Below are 17,604 nucleotides of genomic sequence, written 5' to 3'. Positions count from 1 at the left end.
CTTTCTTTAATTCATAAAAACATATTTTACACCCTCATTTGTAGTTACATATTTGATGATATTGCGAAAGTGTGAACATACAGAATTGGATTCCAGTTTTTGCTGATTTCAACTGGGACCGCTTTTCTTTACAGAGTAAAGATTGCTTTTTTTAAATTTGAAAAAAAAAATAGCATCATTTTTGGTAAGAATTTTCTATTTTGAAAGTCATTTTAGAAATCTTCATTTGAAACATTTAGTTTACAATTAACATTAACTAGTTAGTGTTTTTCAGGATTTTGTGTTAATACTTATTTTTCATTGTGTATCCTCTACCATCAACATCGGCTAAAAAATAACTCTCTCCCTTCACAGTTTCAGAGACTTAGGTATTTACAGTTGAAAGTTTTTCTCCCCATTTCAAACCATTCATGAGAAATTGAGTGATATAAGGATTTCTTGTCGTGCCCTACTAATTCCTCCTTGAATCAAGCATACATTTGCATACAGTCTGGACCCTGCATAGAGTTAATAATGAAAACAGGCATGCGTTTAGGAATCAAGAAACTTAAATTTTAGTCCCAGTTCTTTCACTCACACAATGTGAGTTTTATTTATCCCTTTGCCTTTCTAGGTCTCAGTTTATTTAGATGGGGAAAAAAAAGAAAAGAGGGCTGGACCAAATGATCTGTTACGATTTTTTTGTATCCTACAATCTATGCACAGATAATATCCTGCCATCCAAGTGTGACATGAATTTAGGTAAAACAGGTGAAAACTATACTTTGTAGGCACTGAGGGAATTCTAAGATGTGAAAACTGCGCAGGGTGAAAACAGCTTTAGTTTTGAACACTTTTACTTGACTGCACAACCTTGGTTTATTCATTTCCTCTCTCTGAGGCTGAGAAAGTAATGATCCTTACAGTGCTTTCGCATAGTGAAAGTGAAAGTCGCTCAGTCATGTCCGACTCTTTGCGACCCCATGGACTATACAGTCCATGGAATTCTCCAGGCCAGAATGCTGGAGTGGGTAGCCTTTCCCTTCTCCGGGGGATCTCCCCATCCCAGGGATCCAACCCAGGTCTCCCACATTGCAGGCGGATTCTTTACCATCTGAGCCACATGGGAAGCCCTTGCACATAGTAAATCTTCATTAGATGCTAATTCCTTCCCCCTTCCTGTTAGATCGTGGCCTAATAAATGTGTGCATAGATCGCTGTAGGCATAAAAGCAACAGTATTAACAAGGTCTTTAGTTTTTTATTGACACAGTCTGTATAAAACATTTCTTTTGGTGATTACCAGTGATCTTTTCATTTCCAAATCTAAAAACCTCTGCTTATTCCTCTTCGTAGTTGACTGTTCATTATAACAAGTAATGTCTGCATAAATATACTCAGAAGAACCCCTTTAAATTCTGTATGAAGATAATCTTTTTCTTTGTTGCCTTGATAAAGATTTTATTTTTCCTCAGAGCCTATATTCCTACAGAAGTATGAAATGGAGAGAGTTAAGAGTGTAGAAATATCTTGTATTATTGGTAGAAAGGCAAAGAATTCTTTTGTTGATGGTCATAGCTGTTTTCAGCACTCTGCAGAATTGGCCTCTCAGACTCTTGTTTTATTTTCATCTTTGCCCTTATCCAGAGACTTTTAAAAATGCCAAATTGTGCTATTTTGAATAATTAAAATAAGAATGTAAGAAATTAGTATCTTACTAAATTGTAAGATGATGTAGTGAAAATTATCATCAGTGAGCAAAGACTATGGAGAAGCTATTCCTCCTTCCTCTCTAATACTCCAGACTTTCTAATTCCAGTCACTCCTGTGACTCTGATTGCATTCGGAAGACTGCGTAGAAAGAGTCGTGAGTGTTAAGAAGGGATGAAGATGTTCAGCCCAGGGAACTTAATTTGTTTAGGGAAATGAGATCACTGGTAACATCGCCTAACAAGGAGGAGATAAAGACGGAAACCAATCTATTGCAAAAGTAGTCATTTGAACATAAAGAGCTTAAGAAAGATCTAAAGGATGAGCCGGGACTTGACTTGTACCATAATATTAGATTAAATAGAAAGGAGAAAAGACTAGAAAATGAGAGCAAGTCTATTATTTAAGCATCGGAGGTAAGGAAAACAACAACAAAAAAAAACTAAATGTGTTCACAGAGAAGTGGATAGATTGAAGCTCTGAAGATGTGAGCTGGAGCCCAGGGTAATTTTGTAGAGGGCCATAAATGTCAGGATCAGTATTTTAGACCTTGTTCGATAAGTGGTGCAAGCAAGGACCTGATGAAAGCAGTGTTTTATCTGTCAGCGTGTACAGAGTAAGTTAGAAAGATAAGACACATGGGTCTGGATGCCAGCCAGGGCATTGTTGTAGCAATGCAACGTTGAAGAGCTCAGACTGGAACCACTGTAGTCAAAATGGGTAAAAATAAATGGAGTTTCAACATGTAATAGAAGAAAATAACTTTAGGACATAGTAGCAGACAGTAGCAGCAGAGATGGACCTAAGTAAGTCAAAGACGATCATATAGTTTTTAACTCTAATATTTTCAGTGTGTATAGCATAGGGGATTATTTTTTAAAGAGAGTTAAATACTCTGTGAATTTTCTCTTATAACTAAAAATCTTATGAAATCTCAGATCAAATTTAAATTTTGATCTAAACTAATTGTAAAAACACTGCATTTTAAGACTCAAAAAGAACAGGATTTATCTTGTCCTTTATTCTGATGTGAACTACATTTTGAATTGCTAATTTAAATTTCTTCAGTTAAATAAAAATGTTGTATGAACCAAAAGAAGAGTTAATTTACTAAGTATGAATAGAAAGGAAATAATGTGTGTGTCTCATATACTACACATCACTCAGAAGAACACTTAGTCACCATTCATTTTTTCTAAAATGACTTGAGCCTTTCCTATTAGTAAAAAAAAAAAATAACTCTTAATTCTTTTACCAGCTTCTAGCAAGCTGCCCTCGTCGTCCTCATATTGAGTCACCTGTGCCTACTGTTAGCCACCTGCTAACAACAACAAAAAACATTAGCCAGTGCAGGAGACTTAAGAGATGCAGGTTTGATCCCTATATGGGGAACATAGCCTGGAGAAGGAAATGGCAACCCACTCCAATATTCTTGCCTGGAGAATCCCATGGATAGAGGAGTTTGGCAGACTATGGTCCATAGCATTTGCAAAGAGTTAGACATGACTGAAGGGACTTAGCACAGCACAGCCATTATAGACAGATGTTCAGTTTTACTCTTAATCCTGTTATTAGCATAATTCCAGCTGTAGGAACTATCAGCTACGGTGATGCATTGCAAAGGAGCTGGAAAGCAGTTATGTTCCCAGAGTCTCTTTAATGAGTCACCAACAGTAGCTGCTTATCATCCCAGTGCTGGCATTCCTTGTAAAGCAAAGCAATGAGAATCAGCCTTCCCCACAAATGAGTTAGAATAACACAGGTGTAAGAAGATCGGAAGATTCTACTCCGGTCAGGTAAATGCAGTCATGACCAAGTCTACATTCTGTGTATTTCAAACTTATGTGAAAGTACTCTTTATGGAAATGCTTTACATTAGAATACAATAGGGAGTTAGGAGTAATAAGGAACTTTAGTGAGGCTTTGGGTATTGAGAATGGTGCTTCCAGAAAATTTCATCTGGTGGTGGTGGTGGTTGTTTAGTCGCTAAATCACATCCGACTCTTTCGTGACCCCATGGACTGTAACCCACCAGGCTCCTCTGTCCATGGGATTTCCCAGCAAGGATACTGAAGTGGGTTGCCATTTCCTTCTCTAGGGGATCGTCCTGACTCAGGGATCAAACCTCCATCTCCCGCATTGCAGACAGATTCTTCACTGCTGAGCCACCAGGGAATCCCTTATCTGGTGGTATAAGCACTAAAAAGAGAGAGGAGAAAAAGGTATTTTAAAGAAGGAATTAACAGGTTTTTGCAACTTTAAATCATTCTTAAATCTCACAGGGAAATTTTAGAAGGCTTTTGAAATAGGCATATTTCTTATTTTCTGTCAATAAAAGAAATGCAAATAACAAAATTATATCTAGTCTATTTAATTTTTTTTTAATTTTATTTTATTTTTAAACTTTACATAACTGTATTAGATTTGCCAAATATCAAAATGAATCCGCCACAGGTATACATGTGTTCCCCATCCTGAACCCTCCTCCCTCCTCCCTCCCCATTCCATCCCTCTGGGTCGTCCCAGTGCACCAGCCCCAAGCATCCAGTATCGTGCATCGAACCTGGACTGGCAACTCATTTCATACATGATATTTTACATGTTTCAATGCTGTATGTATACAGGTTATATTTGCTTTGTGCTATTCAAGTCACTTGGTATAAACTTTTAATAGAACTGTAACCTCTATTGTCTCTTCTCTCTGCTCACATTTCTACAGTTTAGATGGCATTTAGAGGGCTAGATTATTGATTGGTCAGTGACTATGTCATTGAAACATAGCCCTACTAGCTGTAGCTCGAGTCATCATTACATTTGCATTCAAAATAAAAGAGGTGGCTCATATTAATGACAGTTTGGGACATTTTATTTATTTTTTCCTCTATAACTGTCCTAAGGGGGTAATGTCAACCACTACTAATATATATATTTTAACAGTGTTTATTACCTTATGACATATATATATCAGGAATATGATCCAAAAAGATCATAGATTAGATCCTTGGATTTCATGAATTCAAATTTATTCTTTCTCAGTCTCTGTGTTGATCTTGATGCTACCTCCTGCCAAGTGTATTTTCTGTAATTTAGATGGAACTAGAGTTAATAATCCCCAGGATCAACCCTGCCTGATCTCCCACACACTCTGTATCCTTGCATGCCAAGGAATGTCCACTATGATGTTGATCCATCACTAAGATCTGACATCAGCCTTTACATGGAAGCCAGCCTGATTCAGATGTATTCTCAAGTCCAGACCACAGAAAAGAAAAAAACTTCAATTGTATGCCTCACATGGCAGGGACCTTCCAGGCCCTGGGAGTCCTTATCCTGTATCACATATTGGTTAAAAAGGTTATAAAAGGAAAGTCTAGGAATAAAAAGGAAGGTTCTAATTTTCCTCCCAACAAAATTACATCTAAATGAATTTGTATAAGGTGAGATGTAAGTACTTAACTATAATTCATGCTGTTATTTTTTGTGAGCAAATAGTGGCTTAAACAGTATTGATACCCTTGCTATCTCTCTTTCAGTTAATTTCTAAAATATTATACCTTAGAGGCATTATTGGGGTTAGGCCCAGAAGATCTGGGCCAATTTATCTCAGAAACTCACATTAATCTATTAATTTTTAGAGACTTTTATAATAGGAATGAAAATAATGGCGTAGAAAGAGAACTAGATAGAAAAGAGCCAAGGAGTTTACTGTAAAGAAATTTTGTGCAGACATGATTTTTAAACTCTTCTTTGGGCTAATATATAATAGTGTGTGTGTGTGTGTGTGTGTGTGTGTGTGTGTGTGTTGCTCAGTCATGTCCGAGTCTTTGCAACTCCATGGACTGTAGACTGCCAGCCTCCTCTGTCCTCCAGGCAAGAATACTGGAGTGGGTTGCCATTTCCTTCTCCAGGGGATCTTCCCGACCCAGGGATTGAACCTGGGTCTCCTGCATTGCCAGCAGAAGCTTTACCATCTGAGCTACTAGGGAAGCCCATGATATTTAATATTAATTATATTAATATTGTATATATATACTATTAATACTTACTCATTACTAGACAATATCTTCATATTCTTCATTGAGGTAAGTTGTTATTTAAAACTTCTAGAATTATTTCTGCTTTTAAATCACTTCCTCTAGTTTTCTATGAATATCAGCATTCTAGTTGATTTGGGGATTTTGGTTTTGTTTTAGATCTCTGAGAGCCCTGTCATAAAATAATGAGTAGCATTTGCTGCTTTTTAAATAGCTGATAGAATACGCTTGACACGGGGATGTCTTTTGTGATGGTTCCTCAGTGCCCTGTTGGTTGTGTTGCAGTCAGTTAACCCTTCCCAGCTCCCAGTCAAGGATCTAACTGACCTTGGTCTGTGCTGCTCCACAGGGAGCTGATTATTATTTCCTAGTAAGTCTCTACACAAGGACTTTTGCATATATTAAGAGCATCAGTGAGACTAGAGATCACTGGTAACTATTTAGAATCAATAAAAAAAAAAGGTGCATTTCTTTCCATTCGGCCAGAGTTACAGTCACAAATTGTAATTAGGAAGTGTAATTTGGCAGACTTGTCCGTGAAAAATCTCTTTCACACAGAGAAAGACCAAGATCGTTAAATCCACGTAGTAAACAACTGGAGCCCTCTTGCATTATTTATAGGTTTGGTCTTATTTCTAAGCACAATTAGGTCTCTTGGTAACTAGCTCCCACTCACATTAAGCTTTTTCTCTTTTATTTCTACATGATCCATTTTCACTATTGTCTTTTTTTTTTTCTTTCGTAATATCATAGGGGAAAAAAAATCACTCCTCTTAATTGCTCAGTCAGCCCATCATATTCTGTCTGCAGTGCTGTCCAGACATGGTTGCTGTGGGAAAAGCCCTGTTTATATGGTTCAGTTTAATAAATAAGGCCTCAGAGCTCCTTGAACTCTTCGTTACATAAAATCTAACAGCTTTCACTCCACTCGGGCATTGATCTTATTCTGTTTCCTGTAATGAACTTCTGTGTACGAATTTTCAATCTAGTCATTTATTTCACTCTGATTATTCAAACGAAATGACAACTTGGCCTTACATGCTGAAGGGTAATCCACAGACCAATAGAATACTTTCTTTTGGTGCATCTTGAACAGTAAGGGCATTTCATTCCTCTTCAAAAAAATGAAGATGAGCAACTCCATTCTGAATTCTATTAGATTTACTTCAGAGCTGCATCAGTAGCCTTCCATTTACATACTCATATATGCATAACCCAGATACCCATGTCCTTTTAGCTCAAACCAATGTTAGCTGCTGCTGCTGCTAAGTCGCTTCAGTCGTGTCCGACTCTGTGCGACCCCATAGACGGCAGCCCACCAAGCTCCACCGTCCCTGTGATTCTCCAGGCAAGAACACCGGAGTGGGTTGCCTTTTCCTTCTCCAGTGCATGAAAGTGAAAAAATAAAGTGAAGTCACTCAGTCGTATCCGACTCCTAGCGACCCCATGGACTGCAGCCTACCAGGCTCTTCCATCCATGGGATTTTCCAGGCAAGAGTACTGGAGTGGGGTGCCATTGCCTTCTCCCAATGTTATCTATTGCCTTTCATTTCAGAAACCTTTATTATTCTCCTCTTTAAAACATAACTCAAAATTCAACTTACATGGAAACACTCTGGAATTGGCTGTACTTATTCTACTTATTAATCTTTTTATTTAAATGTATGGGATGTGTCAAAGATACACAAAAGTATAGAGACTGATGTAATAAATACTAGCCATGTAGTCACCACTGACATAACTTGAACAGATTGTAACATGTTGTCACTCTTGGTCATCAGCTACTCCTCACACAGGTAAAGATATCGTGCTGGAGTATTTTAAAACAACTCCCAGTTAAGATGTATATCCAATTTTTTAAACATAACAAAAGTATTATTATAACACTAAACAAAATTAAGTGTAATTCATACCATGTCTAATATTCATACCACGTTTAACTGTCCCCCATTGTCTCAAAATTGTCTGTTTACAATCAGTTTGTTCCAATTTGGGTTCATGAATGTCTCCACATTGCATTTGGTTAGAATATTTCTTTAGTCACCTTTAACATAACAATTTGAGCTCCTTTCTTCAGAGCATTTACTTGTTGAAGAAACTGGCTTTCTTACTTATCTTTCCAACATTTCCTCAGTATTGTTGGGCTGAGCTTGCCTTGCTTAATTTCCAAGTAACCCCCAAGGTAGTCACATGGATATCTTCTAGGCTTTCAGCCTCCTAGAAGCTGCCCATCCATGACACTTAAATAACTTCTGTGCTTCATATAAATAAGCTAACGTTATAAATCAGATTGATATAATCAGCATAAAGAAGGAATTTTGCTTTAAAATAATTGTTTTTATATATGCTGACCTCACTAAGAAGCTTTCGTGCTCATTTTCATGGTAATTTATCCATAGGGCAACATGGGTTTGGGCCATCTTCCTAACAAGGCCTCAGCCCAAAGGAAAACTTGCGTAATTGTTGTACGCAAGATACGCACCCTGCGCCTGTAAATACAATCGTCTGTGTATATGTAGCTTTCTCATGTGCTAGGAAACCATGCTTAGGATGACGCATCTTTTCTGCAGTGAAAACCACCCTATTTTCAGTGTCTTAAAGATGATTTCTAAGATTAATACAGTTGAGAACTCAGATGGTTTCCTTTCCAAACATTTATATTTTCTTCACCCTAATGGCAGGAAGTTCATTTCAGATTAAATTCCTGTTTGAATTGTTGTATTTCCTCCAAGTCAGAATAGAAACAAGTTGAGATGTATGATAAGTTTCAATATATTGTACAAATGGTACTGCTGCTGCTTGTTTGGATAACATTGCATAAGTATTTCATTCGAAATACGCTGCCTAAACTGTCAGATAAAGGGAGTGGAGTGCTGAGTGGGCTCCTGAGAATAAATATGGGAATTTTACATTTTTTTTTCTTTTGAGCTACTTGAAATACTTTCTGAGATTTTGCGTGCTACAGGAATATAGGCTTTAGATTTATATAAATGGTATAGATTTGCACAGAAGAAATTATTTTCTAGAATCGTGTTGATAGTAGTTTTACTTTATTTTGGTTTTTCATGTCCCTTAATGTGATGATGGTTGGAACAATTGTGAAATAAAAGTTATGAGAAAGAACCTTAGAAAACCTTAATGGAGAACCCAAGGCAATTGCATTTAGTTTAAAAGATTTATAGTCAAGTCTGTATTTCAGAGAGCCAAATTGGATGCTTAGATAAATTCATCTTTTTTCTAAGAATATAAATTTAGTTTTTTAGATTTTTTTTCTTTTAGTTATAAACAGTGTGACTCTATTCACAGCTTAGAACTCTTATGGTTAAATTTCTTATTTTCCAAAATAATCATTTTTGAGGTTCCTACATATCCTGATGAGTAAAGATCTAATATTTTCCTCTTTATCAATCCTTCCTCTTAAGCATCCTTGGGGCAACTTTGGCCACAAACCATCAGAGCTTCCTTTGTATAAAGTGTTCAAGCAGGTGTAGAGAGAATTGCAAAATCACATGAGCTTATTAATATACTTCATTTTGTGGATTGCTCCTATACAAATCCACAGGTAACAGTCTTCCCACCTACCTGGATGCTCGTTTTGGTATACTCCTTGTACTCCAAGTTTAAGTTCCCCTTAGCTCATTCCCACGTGCTCAGCCTTGGCACAGTGCCAAGCTTTGGGAACTTGGGCACCAGAGTACCCTCAGTTTTAGTCACAAGTCTCAGACAAACATATCCTAGTGACTTGAATACTCAGGCCTGTAGGACTTAAGCTTGAATGGACATGAGGACCATCTGAGCAACTTGAAAATAAATGCATATTCCTTGACCCCACACACAGAGCTCTCATCCAGGAGCTTTGGAATGAATCCAGAAATCTTCAACTTGAATAGTATTCCAGGAGTATCTGATGCCCCTGGAAATACACTGCCTACTAGAGCAGTGGTCTCATTTCACTGATACGCGTTTGAATCACCAGGGAGCTTTAAAAATGATATTAATGCCTGGGACCCTGCCCTCAACCAGTTGAATCAGAATGTTGGAGTTTAGCAAGGGCATGCGCATGTTCCCAAAGCTATCCAGGTGATGATCATCTGCAGCTTGATGTGAGAGCCTCTACCTGGCACTGGTCTGATGACTGCAGTCCACCAGACAACTCTTCTTCCAAGAGGTGAGAATCTCTTGGAGCACTTAATGTTTTTTCCTGTCACATCAACTTCCTAAAGTCTACCACTCTCCCCTCAACCAGGTTTTCACATCTTTAAAATTCATGGACCTCTGTTCATTTCATACAGATTGGCTCTTCCAGTGTTATGCATACTAAATGAAGAGAGATCTAGAGCTAAGAAATAAGTGTTTTCACCTGCATTTGCCCAATTAATGTAACTTTTCCTACAGCAGTACCAACAAGTTGTGTTCACCGTACACAGAGAAAGTCTTCCTTGGATAAAGCTGTTAAATCTTTTTACACACCCCCATCACATACTCCTGTACTACAGAGTAGTTGAGTTTTAACATACAGATCCAGAGGGTCTGACTCTAGGCTGCAGTGTCAGCCTAGACCAAAAACCTGAAAGGCCCACGTAAATCAGTCTGACTGGGCCATTTAGGCTGGTCCAATGAAGCCTTAACTTTAGGACCAAGGTCTAAATGTTTCTTCTGCTTCCTCAATAAAAAATGAATTATTTCTAAAACCCATAGGGGGGAAACGGCTGCGGGAGGAAAGAGGACTTAGACATCACTTGCTCTTTTTCTTTAAGACATTTTACCTTAAAGCAATTTTACGTCTATGTTCCATAGGTAAAAAAACAATGACTTGGTTTTAAAAATTCAGTCAAACAATATCTTGGGAAAACTAAAATATATAAACCAAAATTATTTGACCCTTTTTTGAGACTCCATATGTAATTATTGGAAATGTCAACTATGATGTGATAGATTAAGATTGCTAAAAGTTTTGTCTTAATTTTTTAAATTGGAGGATAATTGCTTTACACTGTTGTGTTGGTTTCTGCTGTACACCAGCATGAATCAGCCATAAGTATACACATGTTCCCTCCCTCTTGAACCTCCTTCCCCTCTCCCACCCCATCCCACCCCTCTAGGTTGCCACAAAGCACTGGGTCGAGCTCCCTGTGTTATACAGCAACCTCTCATTAACTATCTGTTTTACAGATAGTAACATATATATTTCAGTGCTACTCTCTCAATTCGTCCCACCCTTGTCTTCATTTTAAACTCATGCTTGTTATTTGTGCATGTGAAGAACTTGTACACAGAGGGAAGTAGGGAGGGACTTTGACACTGCCCTCTCCCATTAATCATTAATCACTTCAAAGCCATCACAACAAGCTTTCAATGTAATTTTAAAAAGAAACATGCTTCTTTTATGCAAATGGAGCTCTGTGACAAGTTTCATAAGCATTCTCCCCTACCCAAACCTTCCAAAGAGTTGACTGCCACTTAAGACCCTTCTAGGGGCTTCCCAGGTGGCACAGTGGTAAAGAATCTTCCTGCTAATGCAGGAGACGTGGGTTGGATCCCTGGATTGGGAATATCCCCTGGAGTAGGAAATGGCAACCCATTCCAGTATTCTTGCCTGGAAATTTCCATAGGCAGCAGAGCCTGTCTGTTTTCTCTTTTAAATAATTCATTTCTAAATATAATCCACATGTGACTTAATATCTTTGAAAGTGAAAGTATTAGTTGCTCAATTATGTCCAACTCTTTGCAGCCCCATGGACTATAGCCCGGCAGGTTCCTTTGTCCTTGAAATTCTCCAGGCAAGAATCTTGGAATGGATGCCCTTCTCCAGGAGATCTTCCCAACCGAGGGATAGAACCCAGGCCTCCCGCATTGCAGGCAGATTCTTTACCATCTGAACCACCAGGGAAGCCCTAAAATCCTTAATGACATCTAATAAAACCTGCTGTGTGCATGTGTTTGCTTCTGTTGTGTCTGACAGATATCTGTTATTTTAAAAATGCTATAGGATCAATTTAATGACCCCTGTGATTACTAGAAACACTCCTACCAGATTTCTGCTGCAAATAAAGAGCCAGAAGAGGATTTCTCCACCTAAGTAAAACAATGTTCGGTTAATTCCTGATTAAGGGTAATTACTGACATTCAAATTCATGATAAATAGCCCTTTGCTTTTCCTTTAGCCATTACTTGTCGAAAGCAAGATGGAGGGCAGGCTGGCATCCATGAATGCCTCCGGTATGCAGGCCCCGTGCCAGCCCTCACCCAAGCCTGCCAGATGCCTTGCCAAGATGACTGTCAGCTCACCAGCTGGTCCAGGTTTTCTTCATGCAACGGAGACTGCGGCGCAGTTAGGACCAGAAAGCGTGCTATCGTTGGTAAGAATAATTGGGATGCCAAAGCCAACACTTGCCAAGGCAGAAAAACATAATAAAAAATCAGAACAAGATAGTTCTGACAATGTATTTGGAAAATGCACGGATATGCCTTATTCTTGCTGTCGTAACACTTAATATGGCAGTGGATTCAGAGCTGTATTTTAACATAAGGTGGCCGTGACAGATGCATTATGTACTTTTAGTAGAAAAAGTAGCCTTGAAAATTGAACTCTGTCTGCCTAAACGATCTGTGCTAGATTACTCTTTGGTTTTAACATGTACTTTTGTTGAATTATCAATAGACTGTGAGATGCTTAGAAAAAAAGATTTTTAGGAACCCAGGGAGAGGTTGCAACTTGATTTTCTTAAGTCATCCTCCTTGTCACAACCTCAGATTATCCTTCATCATCTAGAAGAAAAATACGACATTAATTCTGTATCTGAAAGCTTTATTTTAAAAGGTAGTCACAGTGGCAAAAAGCATAATGAACAGAAACAGGAGCCATCATGCTGAACTAAACTCTGATGCAAAAACACTGTCAGTGGCCAGAGAAACCTAAAAACGCTCATTCTACTAGAGTATTCAGAATTCTAAGTGGTAAAATGGACCAGCTGTCATAATGAAGACTATTGAAAACTGTATAAGGCAGCTTATGAAAGTTAAATATATATATATAAGACATATGTAACTAGTTATGTGCAATATAATTAATATATATGAGATAAATATATGTAATCTAATTAAAATAATGGTTTTATTCAGGCACATATTACTATTATACTCAAGTTTTTATCTTACAAGGGAATTTATTTAGGTTTACACACAAACTATTTCTAATATTTTTATTTGATATTAAACATTTTCATTTTTAATATCATTATTCCCTACATTAATCACCAAGTATGTCAAAATGATTGTTCTTCAGAACTATTGAAAGGTGTGAACTCACAATCAGAAAAGTAAATGCGAAACTCTCATTTTCTGAACTGCTGCTGCTGCTAAGTCGCTTCAGTCGTGTCCGACTCTGTGCGACCCCATAGACAGCAGCCCACCAGGCTCCCCCATCCCTGGGATTCTCCAGGCAAGAACACTGGAGTGGGTTGCCATTTCCTTCTCCAATGCATGAAAGTGAAAACTGAAAGTGAAAGTGAAGTCGTTTCCGACTCTTAGAGACCCCATGGATGCAGCCTACTAGGCTGCTCCGTCCATGGGATTTTCCAGGCAAGAGTACTGGAGTGGGGTCCCCTTATATAACTATACCATTTATTTGGACTTAACAGAAAGTTAGTTAACTGTGTGGGCCTGTGCAGTGACTGTCTCTCCATGTCATATTTTTGCACAGATTATAAAGCAGATATTTATGCAGTTACCTCAGACTCCCCAGTCACTGAAAGCACGTGATCATTTGAGAGGATTTTAATCCTTTCAAGGAGTGTAAAATTCAGCACAACAGTTAGTGCCTTATTCAAAATGGGCTTTTTTAAACTGAGAACAAAAAGAAAATTTTCACTATGCAAAGCACCCAGTATAACAAAAACATACATAAAAAGCACTGCAGAGGGAGAAAGTAGCATTTATTTATAGGCTACAGTTGAATACAGTTAAAGAAAGGAAGGTAGGAAAGAAAAAAAAAAAACCTAGGGATGCTTGGTATTAATAATGGTATTTTCCGACTTAATTTTCTCCACAGGAAAAAGTAAGAAGAAGGAAAAATGTAAAAATTCTCATCTGTACCCCCTGATTGAGACGCAGTACTGTCCCTGTGACAAGTATAACGCACAGCCTGTGGGAAACTGGTCCGACTGCATTTTGCCCGAGGGGAAGGCGGAAGTGTTGCTGGGAATGAAGGTCCAAGGAGATATCAAGGAATGTGGTCAAGGATATCGCTACCAGGCGATGGCGTGCTATGACCAGAATGGCAGGCTCGTGGAGACGTCCAGGTGCAACAGCCACGGTAGTCCAGTTTTTCCTCACTGTTGAACATTCGTTATCTTTGGGGTTGAAATGCACATGTTTCAGAATGGAGGGAAATGAAAGTTTACTGAAGGGAGTTCTACACTGAACATCAGGGGCACCACCACACTGTATGTCTATCATTTATATATAACAGGGCATTCAGTGGCACTTGTCTCATTGTCCAGAAGTTGGCAACCAAGTCCCAAAGCTGGTGGACAGGGAAGCCTTGCTGTGCAGTGCTTAGTCATTCAGTCGTGTCCAACTCTTTGTGACCATATGGACTGCAGCCTGCCAGGCTTCTCTGTCCATGAGATTCTCCAGGCAAGAATACTGGAGTGGGCTGCCATGCCCTCCTCCAAGGGATCTTGCCAACCCAGGGACTGAACCTAGTTCTCCTGCATTACAGGCAGATTCTTTACCAAGTCAGCCACCAGCGAAGCCAGCACCTTACATGTAGGCAGAATAGTGCCAGAGACCTCCTCTGGGGCTGAGTAGGCTTGACAATCCCCAGCAAGTCTGTGTACAGAGAGTGGGGAGGAGTAGAGAAGATGTCACTATAATTTGAGAATAAAGTTTTGAACTAGACAGACTTTTAAGAACTGAACTGGCAAGATTCATGACATGCCTAAGGTACATTCAGTGGCAGAGGAGAAAGATTGAAAGCCATAATTTGTGAAAACTCAAGTATCCCTTGTTTATTCATCATTAAGTTGAGACTGGCCCAAACAAACAAAACCAGAAAAAGATATGTAGAGTTAGGAAATTTTTGTTTTCTAAAGAAACAAAAAGTATATCAAAAAAAAAAAAAAGAAGCTAATTTACTGTGTTAATGAGTTGCCAAAAGTTTGTGAAGAATGGTTTTGGCCAAAGTATGTAGTGAACTCTTTGGTTCTATGTCATAATATAGTCAGCTTTAAGCAATATTTGTTCATTCTTTTAATGTATCTGTCATTTTATTATGGAATGAGATCAGTTTCCTATGGGTCAGCCTGAATGACGGATGTCACTTGAGGATGTCGCGGATGTCACAAAATATTGTTTGTACCAGTATTTGCAAACATTGGACAGTGATCTTCCTCCCTTCATGGAGGTGACCTGAGAAAGATGAATTAAACTACTAGGAGAGAGGTACATGGCAGTTCCCCGCCAACCTTGCTGCAATAGCTTCTGCTATTGGAACAGAACTCCTCCAGTTTTATTATATAGTTCAGAAGACATCATGAACTAATAGGATCATCTCACATAGATAAACCATTATGGGGTATCATTTTGACACGCTTATGGAATCTCTTAAATCTGTCCCCAAAATGAAGTTTCCAAAAACCCTTTTTTTTTAACCTTATTTAATAATTACTGTTATATCAAAGTCTAGTGATAGGAGCCCCCATTATAAGACTCCATTATGTTGAGGCTCTGGATATAAGAATTTTGTATATGTGCATTTCTAAATTTAAGATTATTCTATGCATTTAGAACAATATTAAGTTTAGTATGCCTTGAAAAATTTCTGTAAGAGTAATTTTTTTTATTCTCTGTATCAAATAACATTTTTGTCGTTCAGTAGCTAAGTCAGTGTATCCGACTCTGCGACCCCATCAACTGCAGCACACCAGGCTCCTCTGTCCTCCACTGTCTCCCGGACTGTGCTCAAGTCCAATGAGTCAGTGATGCTATCTAACCATCTCATCCTGTGCCACTCCCTTCTCTTTTAGCCTTCAATCTTTCCCAGTATCACGGTCTTTTCCAAAGAGTCAGATCTTTGCATCATGTGGGCAAAGTATTGGATCTTCAGCATTAGTCCTTCCAGTGAATATTCAGGACTAATTTCCTTTAGGATTGACTGGTTTGATCTCCTTGTTGTCCAAGGGACTCGCAAGAGTCTTCTCCAGCACCACTGTTCAAACGCGTCAATTCTTCAGCACTCAGCCTTCTTTATGGTCCAACTCTAATAGTGGTAGATGACTACTAGAAAAACCATAGCTTTGACTATACAGATCTTTGTTGGCAAAGTGACGTCTCTGATTTTGAATATGCTGTGTAGGTTTGTCATAGCTTTCCTTCCAAAGACCTTGCGTCTTTTCATATCATGGCTGAAATTACTGTCTGCAGTGATTTTGGAGCCCAAGAAAATAGTCTATCACTGCTTCCACACTTTCCCCTTCTATTTGCCATGGAGGGATGGGACCAGATGCCATGATGTTAGTTTTTTGAATGTTGAGTTTCCAAGCCAGCTTTTTCACTCTCCTCTTTTCACCCTCATTAAGAGTCTCTTTAGTTCCTTTTCACTTTCTACCATTAGAGTGATATCATCTGCATACCTGAGATTGTTGATATTTCTCCTGGCAATCTTGATTCCAGCTTGTTCTTCATCCAGCCCCGCATTTCGCATGATGTACTCTGTGTATAAGTTAAATAACATAGGTGCTATATATAGCAGGAAAAATGTAAACACACTTGCCATTCTGAGGTGATATGATGATAATGTAGAAGATCCATAGTTAGTCATTAAAACGTAAAATTGGAGATCACTTTAAAAATGTTTCTCCTGACTTGTAGCATGTAAGTGTTTGCTCATGTTTTAAATTGTTACTCGTAGTGAATCACCAAGATAATCGTTTGTTTTTAATATAGCCTGTAAGCTTTCAGAATGACTCTCATCTGTTCTCTCTTTTACCCTGATCTGCTAATTAGATGCATGAGTGCTTCGGTCAACCACTTAACAGTCAATCTTATTTTTAGGAAAAAAAGAAAAAGAAAACTTTAAAAATATCTTGTGACTCTCATGAAATGTTTCAGTTCAGTTCAATCAGCTCAGTCGTGTCTGACTCTTTGTGACCCCATGGACTGCAGCACACCAGGCTTCCCTGTCCATCACCAACTCCTGGAGCTTACTCAGACTCATATTCATGGAGTCAATGGTGCCATCCAACCATCTCATCCTCTGTCGTCCCCTTCTCCTCCTGCCCTCAATCTTTCCCAGCATCAGGGTCTTTTCCAGTGAGTCAGCTCTTCGCATCAGGTGGCCAAAGTATTAGAGTTTCAGCTTCAGCATCAGTCCTTCCAATGAATATTCAGGACTGATTTCCTTTAGGATTGGCTGCTTTGACCTCCTTGCAGTTCAAGGGACTCTCAAGAGTCTTCTCCAAAAAAAGGTTTGATCCCTTGAAAAAAACTACAGAAAAAACTGAAATTGACCAAAAGCAGTAGACTTCCTACCTTAGCACTGTCGATTCAAAGCACGAAGAATTCAGTACTGTATTTTAAAAGAAAAGCACATCTAGGAAAAAGGTGGGTCCCTAGAAGCACTGAACTTCATGGAAATTGTGAATGGGTTGAAGTTCTTCAAGTGAACTGTTCCAATTTAGTTCTTTGTGTCTATCCATCATTACTCCTTTCTCAGTAAATCTGATCTATGATGCGTGTCCAGTGGGATATTTTAGTGTTTGCTAACAGTTTTACTCAAAGTCTGAGGAAATTGACTCTCTATTGCCTGATTTCTTTGGAATTACTACTGATGTTCTGTCAATCCTGATAGTGGAATGCTATCACTTTGATACTCTATCCTA

The 17,604-nt window shown here is 38.5% G+C and overlaps 1 protein-coding gene across 3 annotated transcripts in view; it reads left to right on the top strand.

The window, feature by feature from the left end:
- THSD7A (thrombospondin type 1 domain containing 7A) overlaps nucleotides 1–17,604 on the top strand; it is a 492,988-nt gene that overhangs the window by 412,273 nt on the left and 63,111 nt on the right. For all 3 annotated transcript variants that reach the window (XM_045166358.1, XM_045166357.1, XM_045166359.1), the window contains exons 12-13: nucleotides 11,887–12,081; nucleotides 13,773–14,036. In XM_045166358.1, coding sequence (XP_045022293.1) covers nucleotides 11,887–12,081; nucleotides 13,773–14,036 — 459 coding nt within the window. The remainder of the gene's footprint in view (nucleotides 1–11,886; nucleotides 12,082–13,772; nucleotides 14,037–17,604) is intronic.

This window comes from Bubalus bubalis, chromosome 8 (assembly GCF_019923935.1).
Source record: "Bubalus bubalis isolate 160015118507 breed Murrah chromosome 8, NDDB_SH_1, whole genome shotgun sequence".
Lineage (NCBI taxonomy): Eukaryota > Metazoa > Chordata > Mammalia > Artiodactyla > Bovidae > Bubalus > Bubalus bubalis.
Note: the sequence above shows the minus strand (reverse complement) of the source record. Positions and strands in the feature narration are given on the sequence as shown.